Raw genomic sequence first — 26928 nt, forward strand, 5'->3', positions numbered from 1 at the left:
AAATTTTTTTACTTTTTCTTCCACTGATGTTTTTTCTTTTTAAACCTTCTTTTATCTTGTTTCCACTCTGTAGCACTTTCAGATTGCTTTTAGCAATGAAAAGTGCTCTATAAATGAAATTTATTATCATTATTATTATTAACATCATTGTATTTGTAAATTTTGGTCAGCCATTTTTCTTGTGTTCATTTCTTTTCTTGAATACATGCAACATGACTGTTATATGAATATTAATCATTTTTGAGTTCCTATTTTTTTTACCTTTGAAAGTTCAAGAGTCCTGTTTTGTTTAGATTATCTAAATATTGTGCAACAAGTCATGTTTTGTAAATTTCATATTAAAACGTTTTTTAGAGAAAAAAAATATTTTTCTGGCCAATTGTTTTGTTGAGAAATAAAACAAAAAGTATGAGAATTCTATGTGTTGGTGTGTGGATTTTGATGAAAACCCTGTGGAGAAGATGCTGCTGTTTAGTTAAGAAGCATTTAATCTGAATATAATATAAAGTATCGTCATTTCTCTTGAAATAGCTGTATATAAATGACTATACAGACACATACAAACATATTCTAATCAAGTCTTTGACATGTACTTAAACTCCACGTTGCAAGAAGTACACAGATCCTCTGAGGAGAATGCCCCATACTCCAGTATGGAGAAATTATGCCGATACATGGAATGATGTCCCCATTTTTTTTTAAATTTCACCACTCTGTCTTGTTAGTGCCCACATGCAGGAATTTTAAGGTGCTTCAAAACGGTATCTCAAATAAGGGCTTTGGCTGTCTTATCATGGCTGACTGTTACTGGTTTTGGCTCCATGTGACTTGATTGTTGGATCAATGTTGATGGCTGGATCACTGATACACTTTGCCCCCTGTTTGTGACCCAGCAGAGCTGTGTAACACAGCTCTTATGGACATGATGTTAGCCATGTCTCGTCACTTCTTCATGATAGAGGAGATATCCAGAAACATACTCTAAGAAAGAAAAGAAGACATTAAAATGCATAGTGTTTACCCGCAATTCATGTTCAATGTTCCTCAAGTACACAAACACATTACTGTTAACTTAAAGACATACATAAATAATGATGAATCAACCCTTTACATCCATTCATTTCAAAAATAGTTTATGTGAGAAGAACAATGTGTTCTGAAGAACTGTTATTGATGCTTCGTTATGCATGTCATCATGGGTTTATTTTCCATGCCACTGTCTGTGACCTATCAAAGTTTTTTGTTATTTCTTAAATAAGAAAAAAATTGAAATCGAGGGAGCCTGGCTGGTAACAAGAACAGTTGAAAGAGCAGTTGTACATAACATTAACACTTTATTTAGTCATTGTTTGAGAGATTAAATCTTATTTCCAAATCTTCTCTTTGACAAGGTGGCAATCTTGAACATTTTAATTTAAATACATGTCTGTCAAGTTGCTATCTATTGATAAATGAGGTGGCCCACATGAAAAAAGCTTGGATAGGATAATAGCTTCAGCTTTTTCCCTTTCTGAAATATATTTCATTTTGAATATAATATAAATCTAATTCAATTAACTTATTCTAAGTATATTGTTGAAATCCTCTGATCAGTGTTGTCAGTTCCATATGCCTCCTCTCTATTGTTGTTGCTGTTTTCCTTATCATAAAGCGTTTATAGGTCTGTTGTCATTATCTGAAATACTGTTAGAGCAGTTTGATTTCTTCTCAGTATTTCCACTGAGAACAGACTGCCAGGTGGTCACTCTTGACCATTGTCCAAATAAAAATTAGCTTTCTCTCTTTCTTTTATTCTTTCCCTTTTCTTCCTCAGTACACAATTTCAAATCTTCCTTTATTTATCAAATCTTTTTTCCATTGATACTCTCTAATTGAGTGTTTTGGCCAAATTTGTTGGTCATGAAATAAATATAAATAATTACTTATTAGTAATTAGTTAGTTTTATGACACATCTCTTGTCTCTACTTACCATTGACATTCTCCGGCCTCCGGAAGGCGGCATCATGGGCATGTCTCCATGCAGGGAGCCTAATTCGTCTGACTCCTCTGAGGTATGTAAGGAAGTGCTCATGGAATCACTGATAGAGGACAAGCTCTCAGAGGGTGGTCTGATCATGAAACTGGTCTTTCTCGGGTTGGGGATAAGGACCTCACTCCCCATTGATTCTCTTCGCTTGTCCTCATCAAGGTCCCTGAAAGTGCCAGGTCTGAAGGTGTTACAGGACAGCAGACCCTCAAAATGGCTGTGGTGAGGGTGTTCTCTCTCCTGGGTTTCAAGGTGGCTTGTTGTACTTTCCTCTACATTGGATACAGTTGAGGCCCAGGGTGAATGGTGGTCCACCATGGCCGTGTGACCCTCTGGACCATCATGGGTTTGGGGGGCTTTTATTGTGCAGATCTGGCCATACCTGGGTGGCATCCTAGGTTGGGGGCAGATATAACTTGTCTGACTTTGTCCCAGAGGAGCTAAACTGTTGTGTCTCTGTGCATCCTGGTGCACTTTAAGCGCAGTGCTGTAATGAGGAAGCTTCATATCCACCTCTGGAATCACCTTGAAGGTTTGAGTCAAAGGCCCGTTGTGAGGTGATGAATTGCTCATTACACAAAGGTGGGGTAAGGATGCCTTCTTCTTGGACTTGTAAATCAAACTGTCATCTTCTGCGTACCTCTGTCCATACAGCGCCTGTTTGATTTTCCTTATGCCCAGGTGAGATATTTCCAGAATGTTGAGAAAAAGTGAAACACCAGCAATGGCAATCATGAAGACCATGAAAATGGTCTTCTCTGTGGGCCTGGAAATGTAACAGTCTACACTGTTGGGGCAAGGCAGCCTCTCACACTTATAGAGTGGCTCCAGTTGGACACCATAGAGTATATACTGGCCCAGGATAAAGCAGACCTCCACCACAGAGCGTGATAGGATATGGATGATGTAGGTTCTCAACAGAGAACCTCTGAGAGGAGCTTTCTTCACTCTCCTTTGCTCGTCCAGCCTCCTCAGCTCCCTCTCCATGCGCTTATGGTCATCCAACGCCAACTCAGCCTCATCCAGCTCGTCCTTCAACTGGGCTCGCCTGCGGTGCCGTTCCTTCTCCAGTGCTCGGATGCAGTAGAGGGCATGGCCCATGTAGACCAGTGAGGGCGCAGACACAAAGATCACCTGCAGGACCCAGAAGCGAATTAGCGAGATGGGGAAGGCACGGTCATAGCAGACTGCCTTGCAGCCTGGCTGGTCAGTGTTGCAAACAAACTCGGACTGCTCGTCATCCCATACGTCCTCGGCGGCCGCACCCAGGATCAGCATGCGGAAGATGAAGAGTATTGTAAGCCATATCTTTCCCACGATGGTAGAATGAATGTGGACCTCTTCCAGGATGCTGCCCAGCAGGTTCCAGTCACCCATGGTCAGCTTCTCACTACTTCATGTCCCCAAACTGTGGAGACGGAAAAATTATGAAAGAAATTTGTCCTTGCACACAGATGGAAGAAGGCAACACACACCTTCCATATACCCCCTGACTGAAAGAGACACAAGCAATGCAAGCACATTGTTACCTTCACAAATGATTTTTTTTTTTTTTGGTTCGTCAGTTTGTCTGTCTGTCAGCAGGATTACACAAAAACTACTGAAATTACTTGCATGAAATTTTAGGGAGGGTTGGGGCATGGCCCAAAGAAGAACCCATTAAATCTGGGAGTCAATCCAGATAAACAAGCAAATCCAAGATACTTTCACCCAATTTCCTCAACATGGAGAGATAGGGCTGGAAAGGTATACGCTCTTTGAGGGGCCTTCTAGTTTGTAGCTGTTTTGTGTCTATTTATGATCGTTTTGTCTTTTAACTTTGCTCTTTGACTTTCTAAAAAGAAATATAAACTCTCTTCATGTGGAAGATTTGGCCCATGGGCTTTTGCCCCCCTTGGCTTGTTCCATGATAGCCCCAGAAAGTCAAACAACACATTAGGTCGGTCTTCCTTTAAGCGGAAGGCCCATTTATTACAACTTGGGTTTTATTTTTGTAGCACAGACCAGCTCCAGAAGTCATCTCTGGGTGACATCATCACTACAATCTACAGTCTATTGAAAAGAATGTCTTAGTTCCAATGATTTTAGCATTTCACAGTTTGAACCGGTTGGTCTTGAAAAATGTGTAGTTGAAACAAAAACCACAATGTTTCACCATGTGAGGGATTGTTGGTGAAACAAACATATCACTGAATAACAGTTTATCTATCTGCTCGTTCTGTGCCAGGTCTCTGGTTAAAGTAAGGGTTGATAGTGAGAATTTAGTTTTAGCTTAGGTCTCTGCACAGACTTGATGGTTCTGCAGATGGCAACATCCCTGTTGCAACAAGACTTCATGACCCTGCACAGTCTTCAACAGACTTTCCACCAGCACTTAATCTTTGGTGTGCAACACAGGACAAAATGAAACAGAGCTTTGACCACTGAAATGACACGATAGTTCTAATCATGGTGGATTTTCCCTTTCATAAATATGCAAATGAAATGTGACAGGTGTAGTCATAGTAGTTTTCTGAGAATTTTGTTGGAAATTTGCCAGGAACCTTTTCTTTATAAAATTGCACTATAAAAATAAAACTTTAACATCTACAGTTACTATGAATGCTGTCTGAGGAAACTCCGGATGCATGTGTTGCACAATTTTATGCATAACATAACACAAAAGGCATTCTATGAATCATCTATTTCAGTAAGCACTTACATATCACTGGTTTGGGATCCCTTTTTGCCTCTTGATGCACTTCATTGTGTTTCTAGGAAGTGACAGTGTCTGCATGGCTACCCCATGAAGATGTTTTGGAAGGTCCTCTTGTGCCAGTCCACATTCCTTTGCTCGCTTCTGTCTCTAATCCTGTATAATCTGTGTATGCTTATGTGCTGGGAGTGCTCTCCCGTGTTACATGCTGGGTTCACAGGATGAAAGCATCGATCGCCTCCCGACGGGACAATGTCCACCATCCCCCTCCCCTCTCCCATGCCAGCAGTACCAACTCCAACCAGTGCCATCAATATCACCCTCTCTGATTTGATATTTGTTCGTGGCTGCTTTTTCATGTAGGGCCTACTACCGTCTGCCCTCAACATAAAGATGTTAGAACCAGCAGAGAGGTAGTTAAACCACTCTAAAGTTTCATATACCTGCCTTCTTGCACAGGTTTTTGGTGGGTTGGGGATATTCATGCATGCCTGTTGTGTAAATTCAATCCACCACCGTCTGAACAAGAAACATTGTAAAAGTCCTCATGTCAAATATTACTCAGTAGTGAAAAAAAACAAATTAAGATTGTGATGGGTTTAGGGATTACTTTTGACTATCATATGGATTTTGAATAGAAATTGTGAAAAAGCAACCACTTAATAAAAGTGATATGCTTCTTGTTTTTTGTTTTTTATTTTCTTAAAGTTCAACATTGGTAAATGCACTCATTCACTTTTTTTTTCAATTTTATACTTGTGTATTATGTACCACGTATCACAGTTAGCCTAGCTCAGTATAAAGACTGGGAATTACTTAAGGGGCAAACAGCTAGCATGGCTCATTTCAAACATAAATCTACAACCGCGTGTTTGTCCCTTTGTGTCTTGTTTGTTACATCTGCCAAGGAGGTTATGTTTTCTCTCCTATGTTAAAAAAAAGTTTTTAAGAACATTGAATGCGGACACTGTGCTGCCTGCTCAGGGAGGCCAATGCACACACCCCTCCCTTGTTGTTCAGAGTAAGGCAATAGTACATATTACTGGCTTAATTTTAGAGCCCTGGTGCCTGGCTGCATAAAATGACCAGCTGTGCCTGGAGGGCCTTTAATTAGGTTTCCATCACGCTCTGACAGAGTCAATGTAGCATTGATTTTATTTTCCCTTCAGAAGCTTCTGCTGTGGTCACTGAGGCCAGATGCCAGATGTCATACCAGGATCATTGGGTTACACAACCAACGGCTGCTCAGCCCGACGGACTGAACTGGGAGGGCGGGAGGTTGTCCAATTTGTCTGTTTGTTGTATGACACTGGGCCTAAACTCATCCAAATCTTGATCTTCATATGTTTGTGAGGACTGTCGCTTACCTTGACAAATGTAATGTAGCTATGTACATTTCAAACTTTACCTATTTCTCTAATTAATTGGTGTAATTACTTATGACTGCACCTACTATGCAAGTTCAGATTTTACATGAATACATTTTAAGTAATTTCCAAAAAATTAAATATTAAAAAATCCTGTGGTACATTTTTTGTTTGCTTTTGTTTTTTATTGTTTTGTTTTTTCATTTCTCATTTGGGACAGACCAGTGTTACATGAGTGTCTATGTGCTGCAGTGGCACAGTGTACAATGCATGTTTACACACAGTGTTTGGGTTTGCATACCATACCTTATTTTTGACTGTAAATATGAACTGGCTATCTAAATAATTAGCTAATGACTTTAATATTCATAACATTGAAGGAATGTTGGAATCTTTTTGCCCAACTGCTTCCTGGGAAAGAATGAAAACTCTTCATCGTATTAGTGTATTTGAAGGCAAAAAACAAACAAAAGAGAAAATGTCATTAGTTTAGAGTATGTGGTCAAACAGAGTTGTAACTATTGTTATTTTAAATAATGTATTTGTTGTAGCACTGAACATAAGAGCCGCAAAGCCAAGGGCAGCGAAAGAGGGATGACCTCTATCAGAGGGTAAAGTACAGCAAAATAAGCACCTATTACTAAACTTGATGGAAAATGGGCAATAATATGGTGCAGATAATATCAATCAGACAATGGACTGTAAACTGTAAATCTTGAACATTTTGAACTGAGGAATGTCCCATGCAAGCCTGTCAATAGACATCTCTCATTGGAGGGTCCATGATCTGTAATTGTCCATAAGGCGACCTATTTAAAATAGGTCCAGATTATTGTTAATTTTGCATCAAGTCATAGGAGGTCTGGACAGTTGGATCCGCGATTAGGGGTCTGCAGGGGTGACCAGTAAGCTGTTGCCTCTCCACACCCTGTGCTGTCCATAAACTATATACATGAAATTTTAATTAATCACAATAGTGATATTAAGACATCCCTGACACAATATTAAAAATCAGTCAGGTGTTAACAAATTATATGACAATTATAAAAGAAACAAAATTTCGGAATACATTAAACACCTTAATTTCTGGCAATAGTAGTCGGGACCGTTACATCAACTTGTCTCTCATAAGATTTTATAGAAAAAGAAGTAGAAGGTTTTTCATGTATGATACACGTCAACATTAAAAAACATAAAAATCTATTTTTTCTCCCCACCCTTTACAGAACCTGATTCAATATTTGACATCAACTCATAACCAGGTTTTGCTATGATATTTTGTATTATTTTAATTAAATTCAGGCCAGTATAATTTAAGTTGCCTTTGAGCTGTTGGATTTTGATTTACAGTGTACAGGTCCATCGATGTGTGACTGTTCTGCATTAAATCAGGGTCGATGGATCTAAGTTCACTCTGTGAACTCTGAACTCTGTTTTTGCGCAGCGTTCCCGTGTACTTTTTCTAGGAGGTCAAGAATTCATGATCCCTGAGTTGTCTAAAACTTTGCATAATATTATGGTCAACCAAGTGGCAACCTACAAATCACCAAGTTTATAGCTAAGTGTTAATGTTATTGTAACAGAAGTTATCATGACAAAGTTCATGTTTCGTTACCTAATTTAGGCCCCAATCGGGCAGTTTGCAGCTTTCAAACAATGTGTTAATTTCATGTTGACTCTTGTATTACATGGAACATAAGTATTGTATCGAAAAACAAGTCAATATATAAGAATGGATTGATAATGATGCAGCTTTTGTATTTTGAACTTTTGTACTATAATTTGTTTATTAGGGTTAAGTTTCCTTGTGTTGCCTTCACAGTTGAAGTTGATCGAACTAGGTAACCGTTGGATGAAAGTGAAAAAAGTTAAACCATTCTCCTTTCAGTCTTGGTCACTGTCAGGGTACATAGCTTTCTGCACTCTCATTGATCTTCAGCCTCTCAAGCTCCTCCTCAAGCAAGCTAATTCGCTGCAACAGTTCCTTCCTGTCCTGCTGGGCCTTGAGCTCCATCTGCTGCTTCACCTCCACAAGCTTCCTCTCGTACCAACGCTCCAACTGAGTCGACACCGTGTCAAAGAAATGCTGAGTCACCTGACAGAGAAGCAACAACACCCATAAACTGTTCTTTACTCTTAAGATCAGCTTTAATTCAGATTTTATATCCATGCAGAAATTATATCCATGAGGGAACATTCCAACATTATGGGAAATGTGCTCATTGTCTTTCTTTGTGAATACACTCACCTCCATAGCATGCAGATAGTTCCTCTCCTGTTTGAATGATGGTTCAGTGGGTTCAATGAAACACTGCAGTGTTCTGGTGCTGTCAGTGTGTATCCCTTCATGCCTGCAGGGACTCGTCAGGTCTCCAAAGTGTTTCCTGTCATATCTGTGTTCTTGCTGTGGGATCAGTCCTGGTCCCTGCTCACTGATGCTGGACTGACTGCTGCTGCTTGAGATGCCCTCCCCATACAATGGCACCACTGCAGCTACAGGACCGTCCTGCACTACTGGACGTTGCCAGAGGTGGTCAGCAGAGCCCTGCGGGGCGTCTGAGATGTGGTTGGTGGGCAAAGGAAACAGAGCGGTGTTTTCATAATCATCTGATAGAAGTTGGGGGGGAAAAAAATCATCAACGTAACACAAAATGGAAAGAGAACATGTTGAGTAAATAAGATTTGTCTAATGTAGCAAATAAGCACAGTATACAAACGACAAGCATTTATTAAGTAGATACATAAAAGTCACTTCAAATAGTGCTAATTCCTGACACAGCTGAGTGTGTTTGCTGCATGTCATCCCTCTTTCCTTTTATTTCCTATCATATCTCTACTCTGTGGTTTCTAATAAATACTTAAAGAAAATGCAAAAAAAACATTAAAGCAATCTTAACCTTCAGGAGTCGGCAACTTTAACAGGTAGCTGGACCTGCCTCGACATTTTGATATGTTTCACCTAACTAAATCATTGATCCCAAAGGGCTATAATGCTTGCATATATTTTTCATAAATTAATGGAAATTTGATTTTAATCCTACCTCGTGATTGTAGATTCCAGAGAGTTAACTCGAAGTTTGCTGACTAACTTTTTATGAAATGTTCCCTGTGGTCTTCCTCAACATATGTAATTGCCTTTATTGTGATGAGGATGGCTCATGTTTGATCTACTACTACATCTATGCTATATCCACGTGAAACCGACTTAAATCCACCTGCTGAAGGAAACCTTGCACTGGAATCAGAAACCATCCCAGTGTCAATCACAAGTCATTTTGAAGTGATAACAGCCATAAATAAGTGATGAATGCCTCTCTTTAAAATGGCGTTCTGTTTTATTGTGGAAGCTTTTTTCAAACATACCTGGTGACCTTTCCGCTTTCATTTTAAAGTATGCCCCCCCCCCCCCATCTGCCCATGCTCGAGGCTCCCAAGGCTGTAGGCAGATTTGGATGGCAGGATGTTGACGTAGTTAGTCAGTGAAGTACTGCTGTCTCCAGAAACCACAGACAGCAGGGGCAGTGATTCAAGATCAGCGTCTCCCTCTGACTGCTCCACAGACGGTGAGGGGAGGAGTTTGTAATACTGGCCATTGGCTGGGATGTGGACATCCATGTCTTTCATGTGAGACATCCACCACCTCTTCAGTTCATGACTTACTGCTGCCTGCTTGAGATAAGAAACAAAGCTGCTCTATGATATCATTTAGCTTTAAACAAGACACAGATTAGGCTCAGTAGAACTTAACAGGTGGTATTTCTCACTTTATCATAAGCGTCTGTCTGTAGAGTGCCAAACAAAACAAAACTCCAAAATTATCACAATGTCTGACTTCATTGTCAAGATTGAGAGTTCAAGGATGAATCATGTCTCACATCAATTGCACCCAAAAAGATACGTATCATTATGGGCTGAGACTTGAATCACAAGTGCTGAAACAACTAATCAAAGAATTTAGCTTTATTATCAGGATTCCGAAATTAATCTCAGACAAACAAACAACAAAAACAAATAGCATTAGATCGTATGTGGTCCATGCATGAAATAAATCCAGAGTTGGCTGTAAGTTAAAAAGTGATACCTGTGTCTTCAGAGCCTCCTCTCTGTCCTGAGCAGCTCTCCACTCCATCCTGTAAATCATGTTCTTTCTCTCTGCTGCTGCTCTTTCCTTATTCGGCACATCCAACAATTTAATCTGCCCAAAACCACAGAGTAGAAAATCTGACAGTGGAAAATGCTCAATCCCCCAATGATGTTATGATTTTGGGAATTCTGGCATGACTAATGTGAAATTTCAATTTTGTCAACAGCTCAACACACTGTATATCATTATCAAAAAAGAAAAATGTTGATTAATTCTTCTGCGACAATTGTGCCCCTTCAATTGATGTTCTCCGGCGGGTGCAAATTTATGGAACCAAATGGAACCAATTGATACATTTTCTGCTGTGCTTAAACACGATATTTAGAATGTCCAAAAACATTTCGATTCTTGTTAAGAAATATGCACAATAGTAGTGAAGTTTACATTTCCTTACCAAAAAGTACGTGGACAATGAACTGAATCATTATTTTAAGGCATTGAAAATGTACTATAAATGTAGTTTGAAGCCATGATCTGTTAACAGAGACAGACCTGGTGTCTGGTCCATTCGTCCTTTTTGCCCATTCTGCTGTTGACCCGCTCCTGGACAGTCAGAATGTGGAGCCTCAACTCCTTCTGCGTGGCTTTCATTTGACCCTCCAGCTTCTTCAGTAAGTGCTTACAGTGGCATTCATTGGCTGGTGCCTAAAGAGAACGACACAAGTAATAAAATCAGTCAGTCAGCAAATAGTGTTCCCTACATCTTTTATAGCACATTTGTTCAGTATAGCCCAGCATGGTCAAATTTTATAAACTCTGCCCCAGGCACTTGATGAGTTTCATGAAATTGTCCCCTGCTCTGGAACCGTCTGGTTTATGAATTAAGCTCTCTCCTGGTTTATGGTTTAAAAAAAAGGTATTCATCAGTTACCTGTCGAATGTTGCCGTCCTCGTCCCGATACAGTGTGTAAATGTGTGTGAATCCATCATCACAGAGTAGATCCCTCTTAATGTGGAAGTTAGTCTTTCCTTTTCTTGCATCATCTTCATCCAGAACCTTCAGAGGAATAAAAATAACATACTGTCGCTAAAAAATGCTTAATTTATTTTTTTCTAATAAAATTCCCTTTGGTAATATTATATGCAAAGGCATTATGACATGAGGGTGGTCTTAGAACAGGGGCAAACTTTTAAGTGTCCGTGCTTAGCTGCTCATCACTACAAACTATAGCTTAGTCCCACTAGCTTATTTTAGCTAGCCACAGGAACAAATGCAAGAACATTTCAAAAGATTAGTTTCACAAATCAGCTTCACTGCTGAGGCTTTACCTTTTAGTTTGTAGTTCCAGTAGTGTAAATAGATACTTCTATTTTCAATACAGTCACAATATTTCAAATTGTGTTGTGTTGACCAAATTTTGAATCACCAGTAGGAAATGAATTACAAAATAAAACAGTTGCCAAGCAGCTGATCCAAAGAATCAATCACTGAAGTCAATGCATTACTACCACGACAAACCCCATATTAGAATTCAGTGTTCTCTTAAGGAAAACTCAAGAGAACACCAGCATGCTGGTCCTGGTGTCTCTGTTGTCCACTCACCTGCTTCCTGTCTGTCCTCTTGTGGTGGCTGCAGGGGCTGCCGATGGCTGCTGGGGTCTTGTGATAAAACTGCTGCTGCTGCCGTCGCTGAGGATCCACCTTAACTGCAGTTCTGCTCTCCATTTGTTCACTGTTGGGACATTCCTCCACCACAGAACTGCTGTCCTCCTCAGGACACCAGGAACAGCCTCATGTCAATTCAATTGCAAAATAAAAACTGCAGTCAAAGAACCAATGATGGAACATGATTGAATATTTTTTTTGGATGATGATGATGACTTGCACACAACTCTCATGAGGCCCAACCTGTTAACACAAAAAGTGTCACGATTCCGCCCATTGGACTCTTGAAGTCTTTGTTTTGCTTTATAGTCTGTTAATCATGTTTTAATTACTTCTGAACTCTGATTTATTCATTTAAAATTCCTTGTGTACCTCTGTTTAGTTACCTTTGTTATCCCGTCTGTGATTTCTTGAGTTTCCTGTTGTATTCTGAAGTCCATTTCCTGGTGTCTGCACTTCCTTTTCCTCTGTTCACTTTACTTTTCTGTTCTCCTGCCCCTGTGATTGTCCACATCTGTTCCTACTGTGCTTCACCTGTTTCTCATCATCTGTGCCACCTTGTGTCTATTTAGTCTCTTTGCTTCCCTTTGTCTTGGTTAGTTCGACTGTTGATTTCTTCCAACAACCTGAGTTTTCCTCAGTCTGTTCCTGTGTTTGCTACCCGTTCTGTCAGAGATTACCTGTTTCCGTTCCCATACCGATGGACACCCTTTGTTGAATTTTGGTTTTTGTTCTACTTTGTAAAGTTGCATGTTTGTTTTCTTTTATATTTATTAAATTACAACTTTAAGTTTAACCTCTGCATTTGGGTGCAGTTCCTGCACCACGTGACAGAACGAACTGACTGATTTGGAACTCCGTGATTTGCTTTACATACTGATTTGTATTCATTTACAATTTAAAAGAGACTGTGGGGTGAAATACAAGGAGGCTGCTCTGCACATAGCATGCAGGGAAGGTTCCCTGGTTCCCTGGTTCCCTGGTTGAGGAGTTCATTGCTCGACTGTCGGGGCTTTTTGAACACCACAGACTCCTAGCCAGTCTCCCAGTGTGCCCTCCAGACAGCCTCTAGGTCGACTAGCCTCAGGCCTGCTAGCCTCTATCCAACCTCCACGTCGGCTAGCATTGAGCCGGCTAGCTTCCAGCCAGCCACCACGTCGGCTAGCATGGAGCCTGCTAGCTTCCAGCCAGCCACCACGTCGGCTAGCATTGAGCCTGCTAGCTTCCAGCCAGCCACCACGTCGGCTAGCATCTGGCCTGCTAGTTTCCAGCCAGCCACCACATCGGCTAGCATCTCGCCTGCTAGCTTCCAGCCAGCCACCACATCGGCTAGCAGCAGGCATGCTATATTCCAGCCAGCCACCACGTCGGCTAGCACCGGCCCTGCTAGCATCCAGCCAGTCTCCCATTCGGCTAGCATCTGGCCTGCTAGTTTCCAGCCAGCCACCACATCGGCTAGCATCTCGCCTGCTAGCTTCCAGCCAGCCACCACATCGGCTAGCAGCAGGCCTGCTATCTTCCAGCCAGCCACCACGTCGGCTAGCACTGGCCCTGCTAGCATTCAGCCAGCCTCCAGCCAGCCTCCCATTCGGCTAGTATCGGGCCTGCTAGCCTCCAGCCAGCCTTGGGCCGTCCCCCAGAACTGTTACGCCCGTCCGCCCAACCAGACCCAGTGCCCAGTTCTCCAGAGACTTTTCTTTGTTGTTGTTGGCTCCTGATGATTTCTTGAGTTTTATTCTTTAGTCCCTTTTCTTGGTGTCTGCACTTCCTTTACCTTTGTCTTGTTTCTGTTCACTTTACTTTTCGTGTCTCCTGTACTTGTCCACACCTGTTCCTAAAGTTGTAAGTTTGTTTTTCTTTTATATTATTTAAATTTCTACTTTAGGTTCCACCTCTGCATTTGGGTCCAGTTCCTGCACCACCGTGACAACAAGGTGTTTATTTTTGGTAGTTTCTTACTTTGTTTGGCAGTATTTCTACTCTGGTAACAGACTGCGTCCTGCGCTCAGCTATCAGTCTTTGTTGTCGCTTCCTTATTGTTCTTCCTCTCATGAAGCGATGTACCTGAAGAGATAAACTGCTAACAACAAGCTTGGCAACAACACAAGTCCTAGTGCTATCAAATTTTTTTTAGTTCAAATTATTTATCTTATCAAAGAACATGAGCTAATAAAATGCTGATTAATTCTATATTAAAAAATACCGACCTGAGGAGCTCTGGCCAGGAGAATTGCCAGATCTTTATGATTGTTTTCTCTGGCCTTGTCCAGTGCAGTTTTCCCTGCCTAAAAGAATACACACTGCCATTTTATTAGCCATAGCAACAATCTGTGTCTGAGTCACATTTTAATGGCCTTTGGAGAGATATATTGGGGATATATAATGTTATCCACACCTAGCATTGCTTTTAAGGCACCCTGGCATACAAATAATTGATGATGCATGTTTCCTTATTGAGGTAGCTCCAAGGTGTAACAAAAATGGAAGATACAAGATAGCTAATTAGGATATTTTGAGACATAATCTACTGTGTTTAACTTGTGTCTAATGAAACCTACATTGTTTCTGATTTTCCCATCTGTCCCTGCCTCCAATAAGAGTTGTGCTGTCTTCTTATGGTTCAGAGCAGCAGCCATATGGAGAGCAGTGTCCCCTCCCTACAGAAAAACACAAACATAAGCACTGTCTCCTCGAACTTATGATAGTATAAAAAGAATATGCAATTGAAAATACATTGTTAAAGGGATAGTTCAGTGATTTTGAAGTAGGGTTGTATGAGGTACTTATGCATAGTTAATATGTTTACCATATGGAGATGGTGATCAGCACTGTCATTTTACGGAGTTTTTAGAAGAAGTGGAAGTAGAGTAAGTCCTACTGTTGCAGAGGGGACTGCCGATAAATTTATTTTTTTTCGCCACATTTTTAAATGCTTACCTGAAAAAATATCAGTTCAATTGTACGCTAAATAATGTATTTTTCACTGCTTTAGTTTGCCTTTTTTTCAAGCGTACCCTGGCCATGTATTACTACGCCAACTCACGCTGGTGCAGAGCAGCAGCGAATCACTACACATTTTTTCTTCTGTATACTCTGGTTCATAAAGGTATCCTCTTACATCCACAGTGAATGGCATATCTTCATCGCTTTCATAATCACAAATTTTTGTTTTCTTGTGTCTCTCGAATCAGCTGCCGTAGCACTTACTACAATCAGCTGATTTGCGGAGTGATACGCTGCTGGTCTGCACCGTCGTGAGTTGGTGTAGTAACACTAAGCCGAAGTACGCTTGAAAAAAAGTGAAAAATACATTATTTTGCGTACAATTAAACTGATTTTTTTTTTTAGGTACGCATTTAAAATGTGGCGAAAAAAAAATTTCTCGGTGGTCCCCTCTGCAACAGTAGGACTCTGACTTTCACTTCTTCCACTTCTCCTCCAAACTCCGTAAAATGACAGCGCTGATCACCATCTCCATAAGGAAACATTAATCATGCATAAGTACCTCATACAACCCCACCTTAAAATCACTGAACTATCCCTTTGACCTGCGGATTTCATAAGACTCAAATATGTAAAATGTTCACAGCCAACACTGTATATACAGTACTAGTTACTCAATGTAACTCTATGTAAATTATGTTTGCTCTGCCCTCTAACGGGCTTCACTAATAGTCCATAGGTGGAGTTCATTTGGGACTGTTGTACACAATGGCCAGTCGTGCAGGAACCCAAGGTAAACAACTTAAAACAAATTTAATACGCACCCTATTACATTTACACAAAAAAATCCCTAGAATGTGAGAGGCTTCTCCGGTACTTGTTTACATTTTGAGTTCCTGTTGATGATTGACATACTCTACCTGGTTTTGCATTGTCACAGAGCAAAGTGAGCCCACCAGGATTTTCACCAGGGTCAAGTTGTTGTAGCGAGCAGCTACATGCAAACAGGTGTCACCCAGCTGGGATCAAAGCAGAGTTCTTAGTTAAATCTTTCATCAAGGGATACATTTGTTTATCAAATGTGCCCTGAAACTGTTCCTTACTGCTCAAAAGTCCATACCCATGTACGATACCTCAACAATCTCATAGTGTCGGCCCTATCGGAATTGCTCAGATTATTTTTCTTATTATTAAGGCCAGACCACCGACCAGCAGGAGGTTGGCGAAGGCCCACTTGTATTTGCAAGGATCATTAGGGCCCGAGCGCCGACCAGCAGGAGGCTGGCAAAGGCCCTCTTGTATGTGCTGGGATTCTTATTATTATACTCTTGCGCACTTTTCACTAATTGAACGTCCATAAAAAGTACCCAGAATTTGCACACGTGACAGATATTGGATGTAATTTGCATAAAATGAATCTTTAGCATGAGCGTGGCAAAATGCATCTATAGTGTCCCCTATTAGATTTAGAAAATCTAGTTCAAGTTTCAACTAAATGGATGAAAATTGGCAGGGACGTTTATCATGTCCAAACACACCTAAAACTCCATTGGAGTTAGGGTCTCCTCCTAGAGATTTCACATGACCTACTCCAAATTTGGTGTGTGTCCTCTAAAGACCTATTAGATAAAAACTTCTGACTTTTCATCAGAGGGCGTGGAACATCAAACTGTCATAACTCGGCCATATGTGGTCATATCTTTACCAAATTTGTCAGGCATGATAACAGTCTCACCCTCAACACATCTGCATGTCAATATTGAACCAGGGTTATAGTGCCACCTACTGGCAACAGGAAGTTAAAATTTTTGTTCTTTAACGTCTTCTGCCTTGCAGGTTCACCAAAACCACCTCAAAGTCAGTAAAGTTGTGAGACGTTGCAGATGATATATTCTGAAAGGTTTGACCATCTGTCAAATACTGTTCCATGGCAACGAATTATTAGCCATCAAATATGCATGTATGTCTGAGGGACTTCGGGTGCTTAGAATCTCATGAAACTTGGCAGAGGGGTTAAGAGCGGTGAATCTTCATGTCTGCAATGGCTCTTTAGTCTAATTGTGGCAAAATGGCTCGCTAGCGCCCCCTATAACATTTAAAAGTCAAGGGCCTCACCTTTAAATTTGATGTAGATGAACGAAATTTGGCATGCACATGTATCATGTGACAACCTACAAAAAAACTGGTGGCGAATTTCGATGTGCCACCACGAAACATCAGACTACCATAACTCAATTTAACATACTCATATGTTCACCAAATTTCTCAGGAATGATAATAGTCCCACCCTCAACACATTTGCATGTCAATATTGAGCCATTGTCATAGCGCCACCTACTGACAACAGAGAGTATGACCCATGTGACAAACATCATCTGATTTACGTGGTGCACTCAACGCATCATGTACGCGGACACGGGATGTGAAATCTGCGACACATTCAGACATGTGAAACGTAAGTGAGGGCCCGCTTGACACACCTCACAGTTTGAAAACTGCATGGGATGACATATTATTCCAGCTCTAGTTATTATTATTATTTGTGTCAGTATCATTACGTAATTATAAGTATCAGTCTGGTAGAGATTAAAACGGCGGTTGTACAACTCTCTCTTCTCTCCTCATGTCGCTCGTCTAGTCTCTCCCCCATTTTTCTCCTCCTGGCTGCCCACAACTATGACCTGTTCTGACAGATATTTCTTCAAGAACTCCCTTCCTGTTGAAAGGGAGTTTTTCCAAGTGTTTGCTAAGTGTGGGAAATGTTGGGTTTTCTCTGTAATATTGTAATATTTACCTTACTATGTAAAGTGCCTTGAGACAATGTGTGTTGTGATTTGGCGCCATACAAATAAAATTGAATTGAATTGAATTGAAAAATAATACAGACACTTGGATTGAAATGGATGCAATTATGTTGTAATTAATTATAATAATACTGATGACGGATTTTGATCCTGCAGCTCTGGAGCTCAGAGAAGAGGTTGTAAGACAGAGGGCCTATCAGGAAAATATGAAACTATGTACTTGTAGTTCCTGTTAGAACTCGTGCTGCAGCATTTTGGATTAACTGGAGGCTTTTCACAGACTTATTGGGGCATCCTAGCAGAAAGGAATTTCAGCAGTCCAGTCTGGAAGTGACAATTGCATGGACTCGTTTTTCAGCATCCTTTTGAGATACAATGTTTCTAATGTTCTTGATATTGCGTAGGTGAAAGAAGGCTGTCCGAGAAACTTGTTTAATGTGCGTCAAAGGACAAGTCATGGTCAAAGATAACTCCAAGGTTCCTCACAATAGAGCTGGAGGACAAAGCAATGCCATCCAAAGTAACGTATATGCTTAGATAATGTTTCTCTGAGGTGTTTAGGGCCAAGTACAATGACCTCAATTTTGTCTGAATATACAAATAAGAAATTATAGGTCATCCAGGTCTTTATGTCTTTAAGACAATCCTGAAGTTTTTCTACCTGATTAGTTCATCTGGCTTTATGGATAAGTACAGCTGGGTATCATCTGCATAATAGTGGAAATGTATGTGGTGTTTTTTTAATAATATTGCCTAAAGGAAGCATATATGAAGTGAAAAGTATCAGTCCCAGCACAGAATCTTGTGGAACTCCATGACAAACTTTTGTATGAATTGAATATTTGTTGTTGAAGGGATTGTTCAGTGGTTTTGAAGGTTGTATGAATTACTTATGCATAGTTAATATGTTAGCTTATGGAGATGGTGATCAGCAATGTCATTTAACGGAGTTTGGAGGAGAAATAAAAGTAGCTTAAGTCCCACTGTTGCAGAGGGGACCACCGAAAACGTATTTTTCCCACTTTTTAAAAAATGCTTACCTAAAAAAAGGTATGCAAAGGATATGCTGAAGGATGTATTTTTCACCGCTTCAGTTTTCCGCCAGTCAGCACTTTTTTTTCGCGCGTATTTGGGCCATGTATTAGTTCGGCAACGTTGGCAACTCAACACTAACTCTGCTTGGTGTCTCTTGAGCTTCGATCATTTGACAAGACCATGTGTCTGCTACTGATGTGCAACCGGACTTTCCAGCCTTGTTTGGTACTTTGGCAGGCTTTCGCGTCACTGCCTTTTGGAAGTTGTAGCAGTCTGCTTAGGCAGGGCTGCATGGAGATCAGGGTCATAAAAGAGCAGTGATTTCTCAGGGAGGCATGAGGAAAGAGGGTTTTATAGCCTGTTGACATCCCTGTGGTCTGGGACACACGGTGACCAATGTCAGCTGGAGCTTGGAGGAGAGTTCACAGCCAAGTTGTGATAAGTGAATTATTCTGGGAATCAGAGTTTTCCAGTTTTTTGCTTTGTCTTGGAACAAAGGACCAAATTGTCAAGTCCTCCATTTTGTGAGGCACTACAGTACCATGCACCATGCATGAACTGTGCATTTGGGCGGCTGTGGCTCAGGAGGTAGAGTCGTTCGTCCACCAACCCGAAGGTTGTCAATTCAATCCCAAATTCCGCCAGTCCACATTCCATCCTTGGGCAAGACACTTAACCCTAAATTGCCTCTGACAGCTCTTCCAACAGTGTATGAATGTGACAGAAAAATGTGCGGTAAATAGCAGCGCTGTATGAATGTATGAATGTGACTTTCCTGTAAAGCGCTTTGAATGGCCAATGTGACTACAAAAGTGCTATATAAATACAGTCCATTTACCATTGTATCCTCCTCTGTTTGACTTTCTTCTTTTTCAGGGGGGGGCAGTGTAGAGTGTGGTACTCAATGAGAATGCTCTACTATAAACAAGATCCTGCACTGTACTGACACATGTTCAGTGTTTTCTGATAGACACCTGCTGTAATAGAATATTCGTCAGAATTCAGTGTAGTCAATAATTGAGAAATTTAAATGTGACTAAGAAATGATATAACGGAGGGTTTCGAGGAAATATTATTAGATTTTCAATTTCTATGTCGTATGTCAGAATGAGAATCACCCACTATAATGACTTTATATGTGGTAAGCACCAACTCAGATAAAAAAAAAATTAAAATTCAGATAACAAATTCTGAGCAAGGGCCAAGTACAGTATATTACAACTATTAAAACTGTTTTTTGTGATATCAGGCTTGGGTGTATGAGGCTTATAGTAAGGCTTTCAATGAGTTAAAGCTATGTTTGGGTCGGGGGTTAATTAATAAGTCTGATTGGAAAATTGCTGCTACCCCTCGGCCTGTGGTCCGAGGAACATGAATACTATTATAAGTCGAAGGTGTTGATTAATTTAAACTAACATATTCTTCTGGCTGTAGCCAGGTTTCAGTCATACAGAATGAATCAAAATGATAATCAGTTATGAGATCATTCACAAACAAAGATTTAGATGGAAGTGACCTAATGTTGAATAATCCACATTTAATCGCCCTATATTGAATAAGTGTAGATTTTTATAAGGTTTGAAGTTGTCACAGCTATCCTATTTACAATTATGAATTCATGTAAACAGATGTACAGGCACAAATACACATTTTTGGACATTTTTATGTCGCGCATTGATAACAAATATAACACTTCTGTACCAATAATATTTGACATAATATTCCCAAAAACTATTCGACAAATGACTCCAATCCCTATTCATCCCAGTTAATTTTCATGTTAATATTTACTCACAATAATCAATATCCTCAATTATCATCATTTTTATACAAAAAAAGGACCACAGGACTAATTTTATGTAAAACATGCCACTTGCAGTGACAGACCATAGAAATTTTAACACTAACCTCCCATTGGGGAAGATCAAACACAGGTGTAGGCGAAAGTGGTCACTTTCAACTCTAGTGCGAGGGCGTAATGCTAATCTACTGTAAATGCCAATCAATGACATGACAATCCCCTCTATAGATTCTTGTTTAACTGGACACCTGTTTCATAGTAATTATTTAGAGATTAATCATTTGTAAAATATTTCAGTGTATTCAGACAAAGAAACTGTAGCTAAATTAATTTTGTGGTTTTTCTCTTCCTAATCAAGCAAATCAAATTCAAGGCACACATTTTAGGTATGGCTCATCCACTAAAAAATGCTGACCTGATTTCTTACACTGGCTGTTCTGCCCATTTAATCTTAAGCATGAAAAAGGATTTCATGTCAGCAGCAGAGCAGATAGTCTGATTATGCTCTATGTCAAGGGTCAACCTTTAATCTTTGTTGGCGATTATACACTGTTGAACCCAAAGCCTATACAACACTAAAACTCTTGAGCTTATTATTCTTTTCTCTTCACTCATCACTCTTCACAATGTAGCACATACATTGTTCTCATTTCTTTTTCTGTATGAATACATGTTCTTGCACTTAATACTGCTCTTGCATGTTTTATGATGTTTCCTAATCTTTTTAGAATTTGTATCATTGAATGTGTGCATCTTCTGACTGACTAACCAAAGGACTGGAAACAGGTCCATGTTCAACAAAACACCGTCCAACATCTCTAAAAATCGCTAATTATTATGTGAAATCTGTACACAAACAGAAATGTAAAGATGACGATTGTACAGCACATAGAGCTCTTTCTCTATGAACAACAGTGACTGTGTGGTAATTCCTTAAGGCTTGTCATTACAGATTGTCTGGTATTGTACAATCCGGCCAATGCAGAGACAAAAACCTGCTTTAATGTGGAAGCCTGGGCTTACAGATGTAAACACTGCAACAAGGTTCTAGATAAATACATTTAATGCTCCTGCTGGGTCTCTCAAATCACAAATTATTATATTTACATTCATGTTAATGGTCAAACAACAAAGATGTACTATGTGAATGAGACAGTTGCTATTAAGTGCATTTTTTAATCTGTTTCCTCATTCACCTTGTTTTTGTGCTGAGCTAGTCTAAACTCTAGACTGTTTATAAAGATGGATGACATGACAGCCAAATCTTCTGGATCACCCCCTTGGGGCTGGCTGCATTAAAGGTCATAACCCCAGCCCTTAAAAATGTACACACATTTTTCTCAAAGACCTGTCACTTTAGACAGTAGGAAGGGCTTCAGCCAACTTGCACGGATGCATTGACACCCGTATCTGGGATAGTTTAGCTTAATGTTTGTACAATCTGAAGCAGTGGAGACGAGTTGTCCATCTTAAATACAGTAACGTATACAGCTCTGGAATAAATTAAGAGACCACTGCTTATTTTTCTGAAATCCGCATCTCTAAATGTTTGACAGCCATTCCATTCCAGTGTCTGTTGAATTCCAACACAAGCACACCTCATTCTACTTTATGAGGTACTGATTAGGTGATCACCTGAACCAAATCTTATTCAATTAGGAAAAGTATAAAAACCACCGCTGCGGTCATCACTATCCTCTTGCAATAGGACATGCTGGATGGCAAAAACAGTGCTAGTAATACCTCAAAAGTAATTGGAATCAAAAAATAACTATTGACCATGCCAAAAGAGTTAAAAAGAAAAGTTTTCAGTGAGGAAAAGAAGGGTTCAATTCTGGCTTTACCGGCAGAGCGATACAGTTACCGTCAGGTTGCTTCCATCCTTAAAATTTCGAAGACAGCAGTTCATAAGAACAAAGTCAAGCAGCAGACATTGGGGACAACAAGAGGAAGATGGATGGTTACAAGCCATCAAACAAAGCTGAGCTTCTTGAATTTTTGCACCAGGAGTGGCATAAAGTCACCCAAGAGCAATGTGAAAGACTGGTGGAGAGCATGTCAAGACGCATGAAAGCTGTGATTGACAATCAGGGTTATTCCAACAAATATTGATTTCTGAACTCTTCTTAAGTTAAAACCTTGGTATTGTGTTGTTTATAAATGAATATGAACTTGTTTTCTTTGCATTATTTGAGGTCTGAAAACACTGCATCTCTTTTGTTATTTTGACCATTTGTCATTTTCTGCAAATAAATGCTCTAAATGACAAAATTTGATTTGGAATTTGGGAGAAATGTTGTCAGTAGTTGATAGAAAATGAAACAAAACTGTTCATTTTACTCAAACACATGCCCATAAATAGTAACATCAGAGAAACTGATAATAGTGCAGTGGTCTTTTAATTTATTCCAAAGCTGTATATTTAACAGTAAAAAGAAACTGCCTGGCTGGTAAATCATATGAAGGTTGATAAATGGCAGTCAGTAGTACAAAGATTTACTTTCATATCAGTTTGATTGGAGTTGATACCTTTTTAGAACAAAGGTACATTTTAGAACATTTGCACAAAGGACTTCCACAGGGGACTTTAGGATTTTGTAACCCATCTCTCCTGTGAGACCTCCATTAGGAATGTATCTGAAGGTCCGTGTGACAAGGGGAATGATAAATTCATAACACGTTTGCTTTAGCACAACAAATGAAATGATTTCAGTGAATTTTTTCAGCTGTTATGTTCAGTAAGTAGCTTTGTTATCATTAAAAACATTTCCTTATCTTGCTCGCAAATGTCCTGTAAAAATTGAATAATTTCCTTTAAAATTCTTTCCTGTTGCAAATTTGTTGTAAATATACATACTTTTTGGAGTCAGGGTTGGAGATTGAAATCAATCTTCATTCCCTGAAAGAAGGAAACATTTTAAATATAGATCATAACAAAATTACAATTTCTTCAATATTATTGCTCAATGTCTTGTGTTTGTTCAGTTGTAGTTTCTCACAGAATAAATATAAGCATTGTCCAGTTTTACCTTATGCTCTTGAGCCTGCAGACTCCTGTTACTCTCTGTCGTAGCAATAAGGACCATCCATGCAAAATCCAAACAACCAAGCCCTTCAAAGCAAAGAGTTGAAAGTTGTGTTTGCGGTGTGTAAGAGGATGAAGCTGCTGCAAAAACAGCTGACTATTCCGTGTGTATATATGTGCAGAGGATGCAAGCTGTTGCTGTGCACTGCAGCTTAATGAGTGGGTGAAGGGGGAGGAGAGAGGGAAAGAGAGAGGGAGATTGGGAGTTGTACACACATCTACAATAACACCTGAAACCTCCATATACAAATACACAATGCCATGTAAAGAGGTTTATTACCAAGTAGTCTGTGATGTTAAAATTATAACAGGGTGTCAACTGACTTTGAGCTGGTCAGTTGCGTGTCAGTGTTCTTTGAATCTCCATTTGAATCACACACGCACAATGTTGTGTCACCATGACTTCGGAGGATGTTTCATTAACTTTCATTCATTTCCTGAGACTTACTCTAACCATAACTGCTACTTCCTAAACCCTAGCCTCTATGGCATGACTTTTGATTTTAAGCGGAAAAAAATATTTCTACCCAATTTTGGGGAGCTTGGGGGTCCCTGATAATATATCAATCATAAAATGGGCCCCCCAGGACCCCCCCCCCCCAATATTGTTTTATCTGGTACTATGAGGGTCCTAAAATGGCAAGGTTTTGTATAATATATAATCAGTGGTATGAGGAACAAAACAAGCAAAATAAATTTAGGTTAATGTTATTTCATCAAACAAATGGTTTATCAATCTGTTTCTGAATGTGTGCTTCTGATTGAATCAGTTTTTCCTCTTCTTTTACAAAGCACACTGTACTTTTCTGTTTGGAACCTCAGGAATGAGTTGCATGTTAAACAGAGGTGGACATCCTATTTTCAGCATCCTATTTTTGTGTTCCTTTGCATCCTGGTATGTTGCATCTCCCCTTTTTTCATCCATGACGATCCAGTGAGCTGTGGTGTCCAGGCACACATCAAGGAATGGAATGGGTATAACGGGTCCTCTACTCTTCTTCCTTTTATAAACCCCAATTGTGGAACTAGATGATCTCTCTTGCACTCCAGATTCGTACTATTTTAGCACAGGCTTTCTGCGATATACAACATGAATGTCTAAAGCTTAATTTGTTCCTCTCTTCTCTTGTCTATTGCTGTTGCAATCTCTCCTGTAGAGCAGCCATTCAGTCACTGTGGTCTTGTTGATGAAGATGAAGATCAGCCTTTGGTGCCACTTTTCAAACTGATTTTGTTGCAATATAGTGCAATGAGAGAGTCCAGCAGTTCCAACCCACCCATATTCATATTGTACTCACCACTGCAGGGCAGGGGACTTTGATGATCTCCTTTTGCTTGCCATCCGACCTGTCAACCATGGTGGCTGGGTGTGCTCCAGTATAATTACTGAGAAGGCTGACTGTATGTTATTCTACTGTCTGACCCCTGACCTCATAACTGTCCCCCAATACTGATTATGGGGTCCAGTCTTCTTTACTGTCACCCTCCAAAGCCTCACTGTCAGAGGGAATGAGCCTAACTGCTCGATCACATTCCCTCCGCTCCTAAAATGTTCCTGTATCCATTTCATGTGAGTAATAGTAAATAGTACAGCAAAAATATTGATGATGGTGATGATTATGCAATCCGGATACATCTCCATCCATGATAAAAAGTTAAATTGATCTTGCCTTTTGCTGGCACTGTGTCCCTTCTAGCTTTGGTTCCTGGAGGGACTGCCCCACCCCTCGACAAATGGTCAAACCACTTCAGGCCCACATTTCATTGGTCACTGATTTGTTATCTTACTTTTAATGTGATGTTTTGTTTCAAAACATTTAAAAGGGCAGTGTAAGGGCCAAAAGGTAGAGGGCTAAGTCTAACGCACACATACAACGAACACAATACAACACGGGGGATTAGGATCAGGACAAATTTAAATCTCTGACATTGCCTGCCTTGCTGGGACAGATGTCATTTAATCAAAGGTTTTGTTGCACAGGATAAAGGTTATAAAAAAGCTAGAGCTAAACTGAAATCAAAGGTAGGGAAGGCCATTTTTTAAGAAGCACGTTATATAACTTGAAATTCTCATAACATACCGATAGCAATAAGTAAATTAAATGCATGCGCGCACTAAGCTTGTGCACCACACATTGGGGCACGTGACCAGTCTACTACAAGGCAAACAATCAAGGCTGAAGCTGTAGCTACAGCTACTGCTAGCAGGCAAGTTGCTAAAACTATACTAAAAGAAAAGACGAGTTGCAGAATGGCAGAGAAATAGTTTTCGATCGCAAAAGAAAGATAGTATTTGAGATTGCTACGAACAAAAAGAGGTTTGATACTATAACGGGTAAAACCAGAGTAAACATCAGTGTGGCTCTTCAACACTGGGTTGAAAACTGATGATGTGGTGGCCCTATTTCTTTTGGACAGGTAATAATCTGCTTTGTTTTTGGTGAAAACAGTTAATTTTCTTGAACTGTGTAGCCGACATAACTTTAAGGTAGCTTGTACATGTAATAGCCAATACCAAGTTAGCTACAGTATAGGACACTGTACAAGCTAACGTAACTGTTACGTAGGCTCAGAGCTATATCTGTTTCACGACCGGCCTCCTCCAAAGAAGAGCCGTAAGATGCGACCCTGGTTGAAATGCCTAATGTTGTTAGCAGCACTGATAACAGGAGCAGCGGCAGCAACCACCGTTCAAGTTACTGGAGAGTGGAGACATAGATGGTGGACCTCGTAAGTTAAAGAGCCGTTATTTTTAACCTAATCCAATTCTGCATGTCTTTGGACTGTGGGAGGAAGCCAGAGAACCCGGAGAGAACCCACGCATACACGGGGAGAACATGCAAACTCAGAAAGGCCCTGGTTGGTTTGAACCAGGACTCGAAACCAGAACTTTCTTGCTCTGAGGTGACAGCGCTAACCACTACACCACCATGCAGCCCTCAATATGATCTCACACTAGACAAATAGGCCCTGTTAAAATTCAAGTTGAAAGAGCAATTCCACATACTGTATGAAAGTTTACAAATAACTCTCACAGGCTGCTCCTATGACCATAGCTCCCATAATAGAAACCTTCTTGCCGTGAGGTGACCCCACAAAAAATTAGTAATGCTCGAAAAAATACAAACAATGTTGTGAATTATGGATTTGATAAATATTCTTTGTATGTTTATTCTGTTGTACAGATAGTTAATACTTGTGCATTTCATTTACATAATATAAACTGTATACATTAGATGCCGTCACTAAGAACAGAGGTTGTCAAACTTTTGCAAGCACCACTGCAGGTTTGTTAACTGCTCCTGGTGTCTTGTTAATGTGATTCCAACTCACCCAAGTTATTCAGTTAAAAAGTAAACAATGTTTTATTTATATAACAAAAATTTTATTTCATACACGCACCACAGTAATGTATAAATTC

At 40.0% G+C, this 26928-nt stretch overlaps 2 protein-coding genes across 3 annotated transcripts; both read right to left on the bottom strand.

Annotated features, from left to right (window-relative positions):
* Positions 1–428: 428 nt before the first annotated feature.
* On the bottom strand, positions 429–5280 carry LOC118286571 (gap junction alpha-10 protein-like). Of its 2 annotated transcripts, XM_035611087.2 has the most exons (3): positions 3276–5280; positions 1971–3161; positions 429–981 (listed from the first exon to the last, which is right to left on the bottom strand). In XM_035611087.2, the coding sequence occupies exons 1-3, from the start codon at positions 3402–3404 to the stop codon at positions 943–945; spliced, it is 1359 nt and encodes a 452-aa protein (XP_035466980.1). In that variant the 5' UTR covers positions 3405–5280; the 3' UTR covers positions 429–942. The 2 variants fall into 2 exon arrangements, with proteins under 2 accessions (XP_035466980.1, XP_035466979.1); XM_035611086.2 differs by having other exon boundaries at positions 1971–3415.
* Positions 5281–7107: 1827 nt separating this feature from the next.
* On the bottom strand, positions 7108–14158 carry LOC118286554 (ankyrin repeat domain-containing protein 6-like). The gene is made up of 9 exons (XM_047337817.1): positions 13799–14158; positions 11777–11944; positions 11105–11230; positions 10726–10878; positions 10171–10284; positions 9487–9758; positions 9267–9324; positions 8338–8775; positions 7108–8184 (listed from the first exon to the last, which is right to left on the bottom strand). The coding sequence occupies exons 1-9, from the start codon at positions 13889–13891 to the stop codon at positions 7990–7992; spliced, it is 1617 nt and encodes a 538-aa protein (XP_047193773.1). The 5' UTR covers positions 13892–14158; the 3' UTR covers positions 7108–7989.
* Between the last annotated feature and the right edge of the window lie 12770 nt (positions 14159–26928).

This window comes from Scophthalmus maximus, chromosome 15 (assembly GCF_022379125.1).
Source record: "Scophthalmus maximus strain ysfricsl-2021 chromosome 15, ASM2237912v1, whole genome shotgun sequence".
Lineage (NCBI taxonomy): Eukaryota > Metazoa > Chordata > Actinopteri > Pleuronectiformes > Scophthalmidae > Scophthalmus > Scophthalmus maximus.